This window comes from Tachypleus tridentatus, chromosome 9 (assembly GCF_004210375.1).
Source record: "Tachypleus tridentatus isolate NWPU-2018 chromosome 9, ASM421037v1, whole genome shotgun sequence".
Classification (NCBI taxonomy): Eukaryota; Metazoa; Arthropoda; class Merostomata; order Xiphosura; family Limulidae; genus Tachypleus; species Tachypleus tridentatus.
This window is the reverse complement of record NC_134833.1, coordinates 10,219,882-10,236,593: the sequence shown is the minus strand read 5'-3', so window position 1 is coordinate 10,236,593 and position 16,712 is coordinate 10,219,882. Positions and strand designations below refer to the sequence as shown.

Genomic DNA, 16,712 nt, shown 5'->3' with positions numbered 1-16,712 from the left:
TGTACTAATAACTACTACTGCTGAAACACAGTTACTAGGTGTACTAATAACTACTACTGCTAAAACACAGTTACTAGGTGTACTAATAACTACTACTGCTGAAACACAGTTAGTAGGTGTACTAATAACTACTACTGCTGAAACACAGTTAGTAGGTGTACTAATAACTACTACTGCTGAAACACAGTTACTAGGTGTACTAATAACTACTACTGCTGAAACACAGTTACTAGGTGTACTAATAACTACTACTGCTGAAACACAGTTAGTAAGTGTACTAATAACTACTACTGCTGAAACACAGTTACTAGGTGTACTAATAACTACTACTGCTGAAACACAGTTAGTAGGTGTACTAATAACTACTACTGCTGAAACACAGTTAGTAGGTGTACTAATAACTACTACTGCTGAAACACAGTTACTAGGTGTACTAATAACTACTACTGCTGAAACACAGTTACTAGGTGTACTAATAACTACTACTGCTGAAACACAGTTACTGGGTGTACTAATAACTACTACTGCTGAAACACAGTTACTGGGTGTACTAATAACTACTACTGCTGAAACACAGTTACTAGGTGTACTAATAACTACTACTGCTGAAACACAGTTACTAGGTGTACTAATAACTACTACTGCTGAAACACAGTTACAAGGTGTACTAATAACTACTACTGCTGAAACACAGTTACTAGGTGTACTAATAACTACTACTGCTGAAACACAGTTACTAGGTGTACTAATAACTACTACTGCTGAAACACAGTTACTAGGTGTACTAATAACTACTACTGCTGAAACCCAGTTACTAGGTGTACTAATAACTACTACTGCTGAAACACAGTTACTAGGTGTACTAATAACTACTACTGCTGAAACACAGTTACTAGGTGTACTAATAACTGCTACTGCTGAAACACAGTTACTAGGTGTACTAATAACTACTACTGCTAAAACACAGTTACTAGGTGTACTAATAACTACTACTGCTGAAACACAGTTAGTAGGTGTACTAATAACTACTACTGCTGAAACACAGTTAGTAGGTGTACTAATAACTACTACTGCTGAAACACAGTTACTAGGTGTACTAATAACTACTACTGCTGAAACACAGTTAGTAAGTGTACTAATAACTACTACTGCTGAAACACAGTTACTAGGTGTACTAATAACTACTCTTGCTGAAACACAGTTACTAGGTGTACTAATAACTACTACTGCTGAAACACAGTTACTAGGTGTACTAATAACTACTACTGCTGAAACACAGTTACTAGGTGTACTAATAACTACTACTGCTGAAACACAGTTAGTAGGTGTACTAATAACTACTACTGCTGAAACACAGTTACTAGGTGTACTAATAACTACTACTGCTGAAACACAGTTACTAGGTGTACTAATAACTACTACTGCTGAAACACAGTTAGTAGGTGTACTAATAACTACTACTGCTGAAACACAGTTAGTAGGTGTACTAATAACTACTACTGCTGAAACACAGTTAGTAGGTGTACTAATAACTACTACTGCTGAAACACAGTTACTAGGTGTACTAATAACTACTACTGCTGAAACACAGTTAGTAGGTGTACTAATTGACAGTTATATTAATAACCACTACTGTGTTTGTTGGTTACACAATAAATCACTTAAGAGAAACTAGAGTTTTTAGGAACTTTATTTGAAGTGTACAATATCCACCAAACACTGACGTTTGAACAAGGAAGTAATAGTTTTATAGCTTGTACAGAATACAACATATTGTTAGGAAGTAAAATAGATCTCGTTGAAGGTTTCAGAAAGCGAGAATCATACGATCAAAACACATATATATATACACTTCTCTACCATCTCTTTTATACGTTATATACCAAGCTTTAAAAGTAGTGTGGATAAGAAATGTGATATTTGCATGTGTTACATAAAAATTCTTGAAACAGTTGACCTAAAATCAAGTCTGAAATAAAGATCGTTTTTGCGTTTTACGTGACAATATAACACTACGAGTGTAATAAGTACACACATGACACTTGTACCATGTGATTCCTGTTCTGTCGCCACCTTTTGGAGAATTTCAGCGACACACTTTACTTAGGCACATTACGCTGACACACAGAAATATATCTATTGTTTGGTTTTGAATTTTGCACAAAGCTACTCGAGGGCTATCTGGGCTAGCCGTCCCTAATTTAGCAGTGTAAGACTATAGGGAAGGCAGCTAGTCATCACCACCCACCGCCAACTCTTGGGCTACTCTTTTACCAACGAAAAGTGGGATTGACCGTCACATTATAACGCCCCCCACGGCTGGGAGGGCGAGCATGTTTAGCGCGACGCGGGCGCGAACCCGCGACCCTCGGATTACGAGTCGCGCGCCTTACGCGCTTGGCCATGCGAAATATATCTTTTATAAAGTGAAATGTTCAGTTCCTTACGTACCTGAGTTAACGTTACAAGTACAACATCATACAGAAAACGTGGACCGAAACAAACAAGCAAAAAAATGCATGTTATAAATATTGTCGTTTTACGTATACATAATCTGGTTATTATATGGTCGTCGTTTTACGCATTTACATACGATGGTTTTTATATGGGCTGTTGTTTTAAGAATATATAGCATGATAATTATATGGACTCGTATATAAGCTGGTTACTATATGGAATTCTGTTTTATGCATATATATAACCTAGTTACTATACGGTCCATCATTGTTCTAATATATAATATGGTTATTATTTGTACTATTTTTTAGAAATATAATATTGTTACTATTTATACTGATTGACAATTTATCCATTTAAACTGGTTGTTATAAACATGGTATTGAAAGAAACGTTTTAAACAATGAATTATAATATCAGGATACAGGTAGACAAAATGAAGGTATAACTGTAGTTACCTTCCAAGTAATATCACCCTCAGATATCAATAACCTTCCATATAATATCACTCTTAGATATAATAACCTTCCATATAATAACACTCTAAGATATCAATTACTTTCCAAGTAATATCACTCTCAGAAATACGAAGAACAACTCCATAAAGTGAGCCGCCATGTTGAGAAAGATGGAACTGTAGAAGAAACCTAAATTGCTTCTGTGTTACTTTAATATGCGCTTCTATCTTTTTACACATACATATCTGTGTTTTGATAACAATTAACGCCGTTATTTACAATAGAACACGGTATAAATATTAAAACATTGACTTGACAAATAGCATTACAAGCGTAACATTGTTGCTGCGTGGATGGATAGTTAAAATCACAAAGACTGTAACACATTCTTACATTTTTAATGAAAATTTCCTTCTGATGATAGAGCTACCTACAACACGTTATGTTAAACTATAACATTAGGTTTGGACGGTTTTTATATTGGTATAAATAAAACATCGTTGTTAAAATAATCGTTTACAGCATCTGATTCTAGATAATACCAACACCATCGTGGTAACAAAAGAATCTGATTCTAGATAATACCAACAACATCGTGGTAACAAAAGTTAAAGAACAGCTTTTTTTTCTCAATATCCATTATTGTGTAAACAGTTTACTAATGTCACAAAACAAATTCTTATTCCGAACAACACTATTTATTTCTTTGTTAGTAGAGTATTCTGATAGATATTTAAAGATGGTTTCGTTGTTCAACAACTAATTTAACGAATCCTGCTAAGTATTATTTCATTGTTTTTTTCTAAACTTTGTTAAAATATTGTTGTTTTTTAACCCTTTGTTCAAATGTTGCCAGCTTTTTTCCAGCGAAAGGAATTGGGGTGTTCAGCTTCAGAGAAATGTTATTATGCTCACTAGGACTAAACGACCTCTACAGTTCAGGTGTAACTGTTCCTTATTTTGTGCTACCAATCAGAGGGAAGGCAAATAGCCAGCTACCACTTAGCTCTATGAACCACACACAAACATTAACTACCATTTGAAATGTATATCTATTCAGTAGCATAACGTTTTAGGCTTCGGACCTAATACGCTAACCACTTGACCACACCAGTCTCTCGTCAAGAGGAACAGTTTCTGATGACGAAAGAGTCATCTTCAAGTGAGACTCGAACACTCTGGCACCTGAGACCTTCACTGTTTACAGTTTCAACATGTCTCGCCCTGTTCTAGCGTTATATAACAAAACATGCCAGTCTGTTACAAAACTCTTTAGAATGTCAAATTAGGAGGTTTGTGGTTTTGTTATTGTTCATCTTCATTTTTTTTGGCGCAAAGATAAACAATGGAACATCTATGTTCTATCAATCGCGGAGAATCAAGCCCTGAATTTTAGCATCGTAAATCTTACCACCGACCCACAGGGGGAACCTTCGGCTTTCCTTAGTAGTATGCTATTAAATAAAAACAAAACAAAACAAACAAATAAATAAACTAAGTACTATAAGTCTTTAGTTAATGAAATTTAATAAAAGTGAATACGTGAATAAAACTAGTGTTACTATGCTCTAGATGGAAAATATATTTGCAATACAAATTTAAGGTAATCAATCAGTGTTCAATCCAAGAAGTCTCAAGGGCAAGACATTAATGTTTTTATTTTGAGCAGGTATTAATAAGTCTGAAAGACAGCAACGATGGGTCTTATCTTAGGGTTAATATCACGACATCTGGACGGTAAAATTTTAAGGCCCGATTTTAGAATCGCTATTTTCACACAGATATCACAAAATCTGGATGAATAGGTTTTAACATTTAATTTTAAATCAGATATACAAAGTCTGGACGGAAAAAATGTAAGATATTCAAGTCAAAATCTACACATTTTGGTCTTGAATTTTATAACAAATATATGAAATATTTTTCAACACTTAGATATAAGCACTGTTCATACACTTGTATATAACGGTCGAATTGATTATTAATCTTTATAACAACGCCCAAATATATCACCAACAAACTGTATATATGTATACGTTAATTACTACAGGTGATTCTGTTCATAGTACACGTTGTTAATTACTACAGGCGACTCTGTTCATAGTACATGTTGTTAATTACTACAGGTGACTTTGTTGATAGTACACGTTGTTAATTACTACAGGTGACTTTGTTGATAGTACACGTTGTTAATTACTACAGGTGACTCTGTTCATAGTACACGTTGTTAATTACTACAGGCGACTCTGTTCATAGTACATGTTGTTAATTACTACAGGTGACTTTGTTGATAGTACACGTTGTTAATTACTACAGGTGACTCTGTTCATAGAACACGTTGTTAATTATTACAGGTGATTCTGTTCATAGTACACGTTGTTAATTACTACAGGTGACTCTGTTCATAGTACACGTTGTTAATTACTACAGGCGATTCTGTTCATAGTACACGTTGTTAATTACTACAGGTGACTCTGTTCATAGTACACGTTGTTAATTACTACAGGTGACTCTGTTCATAGTACACGTTGTTAATTACTACAGGTGACTGTGTTCATAGCACACGTTGTTAGTTACTACAGGTGATTCTGTTCATAGTACACGTTGTTAATTACTACAGGTGACTCTGTTCATAGTACACGTTGTTAATTACTACAGGTGACTGTGTTCATAGTACACGTTGTTAATTACTACAGGTGATTCTGTTCATAGTACACGTTGTTAATTACTACAGGTGACTGTTCATAGTACACGTTGTTAATTACTACAGGTGATTCTGTTCATAGTACACGTTGTTAATTACTACAGGTGATTCTGTTCATAGTACACGTTGTTAATTACTACAGGTGATTCTGTTCATAGTACATGTTGTTAATTACTACAGGTGACTGTTCAAAGTACACGTTGTTAATTACTACAGGTGACTCTGTTCATAGTACACGTTGTTAATTACTACAGGTGACTCTGTTCATAGTACACGTTGTTAATTACTACAGGTGACTGTTCATAGTACACGTTGTTAATTACTACAGGTGATTCTGTTCATAGTACACGTTGTTAATTACTACAGGTGACTGTTCATAGTACACGTTGTTAATTACTACAGGTGATTCTGTTCATAGTACACGTTGTTAGTTACTACAGGTGACTGTGTTCATAGTACACGTTGTTAACAACAAAAGCTGCAATTGTGATGTCAAATTTTTTGTAGTGACAGTCAGAACCATAAGATGGGAGTTAGAAACGTAATAATCCGGTGGGGGCAGTAGTTAAGTGTGAAATGTCAAAGGTTTAGCCATGACCTTTTTTAACTTCGTAGAACACTTCGAAATTCTAACGTATTGAGTATATAGAGTCATTTATAATGGACAGAAAGAACAACGGAAAGTCACTGTGAGTTAAGCCGTTGAAGAGGCTTAAACATCTGCAGTGAGATTTCTCTAAATCAGCCAATAATGAGTTAAAAAACACCAACACCATTACCACATACTTATACATATACTTAAGTATTCTACGTTACCGTCTCGAAAATGTGAGTTCATATACTTTCAAAGTACAGTGTCAAATTACGTGCCGACTTCACACTTTAAATTTATTAAAAGAAAGAAGTAATAGTTAGTTCTGATCTTCGCGTAAAGCTACACGGGGGCTACTGCGCTGGCCGTCTCTAATTTAGCAGAAAAAGACTGGAGGGAAGGCATCTAGTTCTCACCACCCACCGCCAACTCTTGTACCAACGAATTGTGGGATTAATCTTTAATTATAACGCCCCACGGCTGAAAAGACGAACTTATTTGGTGATACGGGCATTCGAACCCGCGACCCTCTGTTTAAGATTCACGAAAGGAACCATAAAGAGGTCACAGTTGTTTAATTATAAACCAACAGTTCATTGGGGAGTAGCATTTACCTGAAGTGATATGTCAGAAAGATATATTTGTCTCTATAGCTTTAATGTGTGTGAATTCTTGAAGGGTTTTTGAATCCCACTACATAAGTTACGGATTTCTAACTTTACGCACATTATGAGCCCCAAGGGTCTCAACGGCCAGGTAAGAGGCTCCTAATGTTCAGGCATAGCCATTTTTAGAAAACGACACCTATCGGTTAGTTTAAATCGAATAGTGGTCCAAACTTGCCACAGTTAAACGCACTCGTAGCTGAAAGAGTGGAGTGTGTTTAGTGACATATCGCTGTTCGAACCTTTGACCTTGAGATTCTCTGCTGAGTACAAGTTCGTTGTTCAAGACAAACTTTGCTCAGTCAGATAAAAAAAACGTACATAGAATGTTCTAGAATAGCCTCAATAGAATACGTTAAAAAACACAACTGGTATCATAGTCATTGAAACTCTCGAAGTCGAGGGCAGCTGCTTCTATAGCAGCTTTACATTCAGCCCACGGTTGATTACTCGTTTCTGGTGCTGCCATCTGCGGGTCAAAATTGGCACACCTGGGACTTGCTGGTAGACACAACCCAGGTGAGTATAGGATATTCGAGGCTTCACCGAGATGGTTTGAATTGGACGAAGAAAAGTTGAACAGAGAGGGCTTTGTGTGTAGATCGTTCTGACCTTGCTGGAAGCTTGACCAACAATCAGAAGAGAAGAGACTCGTAACCTGGTCAGTAAACTGAAAAGCATCTGCTGTGGAAGCAGGTAAGAGATCTAAATCACAAGGAAAAGGGGAATCGTTCGTGTCAGAAGTGAAGTAATCGTCGTTTAAGATCAGAGGCTGAGGAAACAGATGAGATTTGCAGTCGCTCACTGGGTTTGCAGACGAGTGGAACATCTCTAACTCAGTGTGTGAATAACTTAACAGAACGTTCAGGTCATGTTGTATACTATCGTCTATGTCACTCATTCCTTCTTTGTTCTGATTAGGTGAGCAAGTTACCATTGTTTCAGCTGCAACTTGGCCGCTAGGAGTCACTTTGTTACAGTCGATAGTCTCCACGTTCATTATCGGGGAAAGGCCACGTGGAGACGCTGTTGTTAAACTCCTCACAGTGTGGGCCAGATGATCAGTTTCTCCACTTGATCCTGGTGGCCAGTCCTGGACGACATCTGGTACGCGTTGTTTCCATTTCTCAGTTAAATGCCTAGTACGTTTATCTCTCCGGGATTTCTTAATAAACCCAATATTTACCTGTCTCTGTATAGGACGACGCTTCTTGAAGACGCCATCTACCAGCGATTTTGCGTAGTTAGGGTCCAATTTCCAGAAACCCCCTTTACCGGGTTCGTCCTTACTGCGAGGGACTTTGACGAAACTTTTGTTCAAAGACAGGTTATGTCTGATGGAATTCTAAAGAAGAAAAACAGAACACAAAACTAAGAAATGTTTAGATTTTCCCAAAGATAAAGGGAAAACAAATTAAATAACAGACAATAAGACTTGACTTACAATGTTTTTAATAAATCAGTTTCTAATCCTAAATATATCCTTATAGACCTAATAGTAACTACATTAAAATCCTATAATATTCATGCAAAGTTTGAATTACAAGAATTAGCAAAGTGTTTTTTTAGAAATTTCATGTGAAACTTTATTTTTCTGCGTTCATGAAAATCATATTGAGTATATTCAGGGTACTTCTCAATACATGATTATTAGGGGTTATTAAAAATATTTTATTAATATTATCAATAGTTTTGTAGTACTTGATTTCTTATATGTTATTGATTTAAGTGAGTATATTACGTACATGTTATTGATTTAAATGAGTATATTACGTACATGTTATTGACTTACTTGAGTATATTACGTACATGTTATTGATTTAACTGAGTATATTACAACATGTCATTGATTTAACTGAGTATATTACTACATGTTATTGATTTAACTGAGTATATTACAACATGTTATTGATTTAACTGAGTATATTACAACATGTTATTGATTTAACTGAGTATATTATGTACATGTTATTGATTTAACTGAGTATATTACATACATGTTATTGATTTATTTGAGTATATTACTACATGTTATTGATTTAACTGAGTATATTACGTACATGTTATTGATTTAACTGAGTATATTATGTACATGTTATTGATTTAACTGAGTATATTACTACATGTTATTGATTTATTTGAGTATATTACTACATGTTATTGATTTAACTCAGTATATTACGTACATGTTATTGATTTATTTGAGTATATTACTACATGTTATTGATTTATTTGAGTATATTACTACATGTTATTGATTTAACTCAGTATATTACTACATGTTATTGATTTAACTGAGTATATTATGTACATGTTATTGATTTAACTGAGTATATTATGTACATGTTATTGAGTTAACTGAGTATATTACATACATGTTATTGATTTAACTAAGTATATTACTACATGTTATTGATTTAACTGAGTATATTACAACATGTTATTGATTTAACTGAGTATATTACTACATGTTATTGATTTATTTGAGTATATTACTACATGTTATTGATTTAACTGAGTATATTACTACATGTTATTGATTTAACTGAGTATATTACTAGATGTTATTGATTTACTTGAGTGTATTACTACATGTTATTGATTTAATTCAGTGTATTACTACAGGTTATTGATTTACTTGAGTATATTACTACATATTATTGATTTAACTGAGTATATTACATACATGTTATTGATTTAACTAAGTATATTACTACATGTTATTGATTTACTTGAGTATATTACGTACATTTATTAAGGTTTCTACAATTATAAATTAAACAACTTTCAAAATACATTAAGAACGCTATTATAATAACCTTCAAAATACATTAACATTGCTATAAAAATAACCTTCGAAATACATTAAAACTACTATAATAATAATACATTGTGCTAGTATTATGTATCTAAACACCCACCAATAGTGCTAGTATTATGTATCTAAACACCCACCAATAGTGCTAGTATTATGTATCTAAACACCCACCAATAGTGCTAGTATTATGTATCTAAACACCCACCAATAGTGCTAGTATTATATATCTAAACACCCACCAAGAGTGATAGTATTATATATCTAAACACCCACCAAGAGTGATAGTATTATATATCTAAACACCCACCAAGAGTGCAAGCATTATATATCTAAACACCCACCAAGAGTGATAGTATTATATATCTAAACACCCACCAAGAGTGATAGTATTATATATCTAAACACCCACCAAGAGTGATAGTATTATATATCTAAACACCCACCAAGAGTGCAAGCATTATATATCTAAACACCCACCAAGAGTGATAGTATTATATATCTAAACACCGACCAAGAGTGCCAGTGTTATATATCTAAACACCTTTGGAAATTTCATTTCGATTAACGTTTCTTACAAAGTTTAGTTTTACCTTGATCCAAGATGGCGTGGAGACACAAATCGTTAAATGTTAAAATTACAGATATTAATTATAAAACATTTTGATAATTCTGTTTTACATTCTATCGGTTTTAGTGTGTTTTACTACTCATGAAGGAACACAGACAATTACCCAACATGTAAAGTTCCACGATTTAATAAAGTTTCACTAAAGATTTCCAGGTTTGGTTGACCAGACTGTGTTTGTATTTATGTAAAGCCATCGAAAATTATCTGTGGTTCCTGCTTATAATTTTCAACTGAGTAGATCAGTACTTTCCAAGATTTTTTTGTTTTGATGGTGACACACTATGTATGTATACTAACAATACTTCGACATGTAGAGACGAATATAAACTGGTATCAACTTTACCTGCAATTAGACAAGGCTTTGTTTGTGAACCTTTGTCTTAAAACGTGCCCCATAAATAAAGAAAAGAAAACAAAAAATGTCCATAATTTTTTTACGTGCCACAATGGCGAGCAAAGTAAAAATACTTTAGATTACTGAATTTTATAAATTAAAATACAAACTTGACGAGAGATTTGGTGTAATTCCCGAAAACTTGAGGGCTCACCTTCGCACACGACGCAGCACTCTAAGATGTCGCGACAGCTACTTTGGAAAGCACTGTGATAGACTATTCAACAACATTTACCATCAATTCTTGAGCTACTCTAATCCAACAATGGGATCTGACGTTACTCTTATAACGCACCTAAAAGTTTCAGCCGTATTTTTATTCCGTTTGCTACTGGTAGGTTTGATATAATGCTGAGTCACTTGTATGATTTTGTTACAACGTTCGAAACTTTTTAAGAACATTGGTAACTAGAAGGAGCCATTGTAATATTGACATTCAGACATGTACGAGTCTCAGGAGTTTTTAAGAGGTCCAATAAGCAGTTAAGTCTCATACTTGCAATCAGTTTGGTGCGTATTAAAATGTCTTTAAAAAATCCTCTTGTGTAGTTTTCCTTTTTTCCACCTGTTCAAAACAATACAGTATGTTGTGAACGAAGACGTGAACTACAGAACAGTTTTTTGAGTTGTTTGTTAATTTGTTTGCTTGTTGTTAAGCGAAAAAACTACAAGAGGGACTACCTGTGCTGTACCCACGATGGATATGAAAACCCGATTTAAAGCCTTTAGACGTATCACTGAGCCACTAGGGGAGGTATTGTTTGTAATGAAAATGGCAATAACTCATCAAGCGCAAGTGAAATCATTTGGGCCACCTTAGTTATAACTGTATTTTACATAAATAAATGTTTTTTAGCGCAAGGCTACACACGTTCATTGCGGGTAATCGAACTCTCAAATTTTATCGTTGTTATTCGGTAAACTTACTGTTGGCTCACCAGGGTTGGGGGACTGCATATATGATAAAAAAGTCGATGGATAATTTTTTCTTATGTCAATAATCTTAATGATTTTGAGAACAAAATAATTAGTGAAATATATTTTTTCTCCGAAAGAGGGCCATAGTGTGTTGTCTGTCAGTCAGTTACTAGATTCGAAAATGACGTCATATAAGAGACGCTTAAAGTTGCAATTTGTACTGTCGTGACGAGATAAAACGTTCGCATGCCATGAGCCACGAGAATAATCACGAGCTCTGTAGTGTACAACATAGCGTGATAAGTGGGCCATAATGTGTTGTTTGTCAGTCAGTCAGGAGATTCGAAAATGACGTCACGTAAAGAACGCTTAACATTATAGTTTGTACTGTCGTGACGTCAGTAAAACGTTCGCATGCCGTGAGCCACGAGAAGAATAATAGAACAGAGCAGCGTGACACTTGAACTTGAAAAGGAAGAAATACAAATATTTATTAATCTTAACATTGATTTTATTTTCTCTTGAAATGGAACACTTTTAGGAACCCTACGGAGGCACAACTAGTGTATTCCGAACGTAATGTGTTTCACATAACTACAATTGCACACTTGATTTTAAACGTCAAATATCAACGTAGAGTTTATGTGATTACGTACTTATGGTTAATTTGTTGCATACGGTCATTAATGAATATGATAATTTTATTTAATTTACGTTTTGATGTATTAGCTATTTTCCTTTTTACTTGTATTTATTTATGATCGCCTGAAAGTACGACTTGAAGGAACAAGCAGTTAATTTGAATTTTCCAAACAAACAAACCTACGTTGTCTTGAAAGAAACCAAATCAATTTATTTTATCAAAAAACAAACAAAGTGGGTAAAAATATGATGTCACCATGTCCAGTAAAATCAACTGAACGAATCGACAACTTCAAAGGATTTGCCCCTTGTATCCTACGCGATGCAACATTAGAAACCGGGTTTTGATACCCTTGGTGGGCAGAGTACAGACACAACATTGTGCAGTTTTGTGCTTAATTGCAAACAAAGGATTGAACCTACGATTCATGTACTGCGCTAAGAATGCATTTTTTGTTATCCTGTTCAGTTTCTACATGTCCATCAAGTGCAGTGTGAACATCTATAAACTTTCGTTACAGTCACTGATTTTTAACTTAAAACACAGTTAACAAAACTACGATTTGAACAACTCTAGGCTGTTGAAAAGTTCCACAATCTCTATTACAGTGTATGGATGTGGTAGTGAGGTGAAACAGATTGTGCGTCTCTACATATAATTAAAAGCAGGCAAGAGAAATGTTTAACCCGTATGGAGTGTGTTTATTTCAATGACTCTTTTCATGCAGATTTCTAGGTCGTAAAGGCTTGAATAAATATCATTTAGGAACAATGCTAGTTCAAAAAAACACACAACAGGACAGGAATATTATCTTGATGGATGTTGGATAGCACGTGCTGAAACTAATAGTAAAATATAGAACAGAGGACACACTGATGCACTGGAAGTACAGTAGTAGACCGAGCGTGAAACCAAATGTAAATTAAACTGAACTGAGAATTAATATTGAAAGAAACCTTGACTTGGTGGAAGGAATACTACACAGAAAAGAAACTGTATCAACCTCTTCAAGCTTCTAATAGTAGCAAAAGTTATAACATCTTATCCACACTAAGTACATCGTGTTTAGGTTAAAGAGACAAAACGGTTGCTGCCGGCCTGTCGGAAATCGGACTATGCAATGCCACATGGGTTTCGCACTGACAAGTGTGTCACAACGAGTCTTTATAGTTGGAGAGAAGAGGTTTCGTGCTTCATGGGTTCGGGTCCTCCATCGCGTAAATAAACAAAATAACACAAACAAGAGAAGGCCAGAAAGCAAAACATATTATACAAAGGAGTATAAAACAGGAGAAATGGAAGAGTTATTTTAGGAGAGGAATGGAGTTCCAGTTAGGCGAAAAATTGGACCACTTAAAAAACAATTGATAACAAACTAACACCAGGAGCACGAACCTTGTAGTTCTTGTTCGTTCGAACAATTCTTAGAATTTCCAGCTGTTCAGTATTTTTCAAATGTTATACAAGAAACGTATAAAATATCAAATTTTCTCAAAATGAACGAAACATATCTCCCGACATCTATTCCACATCAATCCATTATCTGTAACACACACTAGGAGCAGCTCTGCTGTCAGATTCGCTTTCATAATTGACGTTCATAAATGATTCCGTCTTCACCATATCATTCTGTTCCAACTTCGAAATACCAGTTAAACGTCTAGACATTCATTATGAAACTGGTAATAATCAGAGAGGTAAGCCTCGTAATTTATCTTTCTTAATGATTCTACAGAAAATTGATGGTATCGAACTAGGTAACTGCACGTGATATCTTACAAGATGAACAAGTGGAATTTTGTTTTCGATTAGAACGTATTTGTGAAATAATCGCTGTTCTTATTAATTTGGTATTTATAAAATAAAGTAAATGTAACAGAGAAGAACAACCAGGGATATGGAATAGGTCCCTTTAGTAATGACGTCTCAAGGAATACTCACGTGCTCTGAGCTTGTTAAATATCTAAGTTTCCTTGGGTATATACATTTTTATATGTAATTTAGAAAGCACATATTAGTTCTACAAAATATTATCTTCTCCTATAACATTTCTTTTAAAGTATATTCATGGTTTTTAAATGTTTGTTTGGTAGTAAGCGCAAATTTAACAATGGATTATCAACACTGTCCCCACCAAGGTTATCGAAACCTGGATTTTCCCGTTATAAGCCAACAGAATTAGAACTGGGCCATTGTAGTCCATTTCATTACACATCACAAGTGGAAATGAAAAATCTAGTTTCTCAGACTTTTCTGTGTTTACCTTATCTCTGTTTTTAAAATCACAAACTCTTCAGAAGCACTTCTATAATTACTATATGATTAAAAAAAAAACACGACCTTTTCAGAATCACTTCTGTATTTACTCTATCCATGTTTTAAAACACATGAGCTCTTTAGAAGCACTGTTATGTTTACTTAAATCGTTCCTAATTTAAACTGATGGACGAGACGGAAGGTAGTTAGCTCGTAAATAACACTCATGGGTTATTCTTTTTTAACTGATTAGCGGGTTTTGACTGTTACTTTTGTGAATTTTGTTACTCTTTCTTTTGTTGTTCTGTAAATTCTATGTGCTGTATATATTTATGGATACACAGATAAACAAATAAGTGTACAGCTAGCTTAATAAGTAAACACATAAACATACGTACTAATAAACAAACAAATATATCTACAGACAGGCAGATAATTAAGTAAGTAGACGTATAGATACACGGGTATGTAGATATGCAGAAAAATAAAAAAGATAGTTAAACAATAGAAACATGGACAGACAGGTAGATAGGCGGATACCTTGTGGTCTAAGAAAGGAAAAACACCCAAAAAAAAAACTACTGTCAGGTCTCAGAAAATGTCTGAAAAACAAGGTTTCGAATTTATGTGCGTCATTAACAAAAACAAAACAACTCAGTAATTTATAAATACATGGAACGTGAGCCCGACAAGACGGCGCTTGTGAGTACTTTAGTTTGAGATGAACGAAGGTGCCGACAGCAAACATATAAATATTGATCGACGATTCTGCTACTTGTAAAAACTTCTATTGCTGGAAAATTAAAAAGTTGGGTTTAACATAGATATTTGTCTTCTAATTTTATCTTCTTCCAAACAGCTAATGTGGGATAAAAATATTGCTGTATAAATTAATGTCTTGCGTTTGCAAGATCTCTAAGCCGTAACGTGGAAACAAAACAAAATATAACCAAATTATGAAAAGTAATTCAATAACGGGTCTTTACGTTACACTAGGATCGAACGTTTCAAGACGAATCCAATATACAATAATTTATTAGACAAAAGTACAGAATAATAAAGAATATATAAATGAAATTGTAGTAGTTATGACAGAGGTGTTAGTGTTAGAAAATATACACTAAAATTACAGCTATTGTCTCGCTATTAGGCTATTTAGAATTATACAGATAATAAGTGTATAGTTAAGGCAAAGCTTTTAGGCTTAACACTAACACACTATAACGAAGAAAACGTAAAAACAAATGGTCTCTAAACCTTTCGTCATGTGATAATCTAGCAAGGGCGTAGATCCTGGGGGGTATGGAGGATACATCCCCCCTTCATTTTAGGTGGATGGTGCATAAAATCATCCCCCCCCCCACAGTTTGGTCTATTGAATTGTTTTATCCATCACAGGGTTACAAATTGTGTGTTTGTTCTTGTGATTCTCGTGTTCTTACCAATCGAATTACATAATTAGGCCTAGATGTAGGCTTTTTCAGTAGCCGAAATGTACATCTTTGATATAGGCGTGCTTCTAAGCTTTTCGATCTAAGCGACAGTTCGTAAGTATCAGTCAGTAGGCCTAAGTATACGTGCAAGTATCGTGGCAACAAGATTACTCTGTGGCTGCATGTTTACAGCTTTCAGGTTCACGTAATCAGAAATTACCAATGTGCAAATTGAACAGTCCACATAAGATGTTGCAAAAATCATCCCCCTCCCATCGGGTGTACAAAAATTAACGCCCCTGTAAATCTAGCAATATATTCTAAGAAGACTGACACTGAATCGTGAGTTTAAATTAAACAGCAGAACAACTGATCGTTCTTTTGAAAGATTGATTATTTTAATAATGAAACGCACAGCAAATCTCTTCAGCTCTATATGCCGCAATACATAAACCATTCAACATACACTTTGTCGGCAGTTGGTTTTCGCTCATTGTTACAACGAAGCTATAGATACGGGCTGTCGTTGTATTGTTAGCGGATGTTTGTTTGGAATTTCGCGCAAAGTTACACGAGGCCTATCTGCGCTAGCGGATGAAATTGTACCGAATTCACATTAACTCAAACTTCTTACCTAGTTTTAATATGAATAAGATTATTGGCATAAGTTTAGGAACTATACAAGAAGTTTCGTCGGAGCTTATTGACAGAAACGATACTACAGCGAAACCATGACCACAAAGTGA

General features: G+C 34.6%; 1 protein-coding gene across 1 annotated transcript in view; it reads right to left on the bottom strand.

Moving 5' to 3' along the window:
• Positions 1 to 7,231: 7,231 nt before the first annotated feature.
• Positions 7,232 to 16,712, bottom strand: part of LOC143226990 (uncharacterized) — a 50,865-nt gene continuing 41,384 nt past the window's right edge. The window contains exon 3 of the mRNA XM_076458538.1: positions 7,232 to 8,221. Within this exon, the coding sequence (XP_076314653.1) occupies positions 7,232 to 8,221 (990 nt within the window). The remainder of the gene's footprint in view (positions 8,222 to 16,712) is intronic.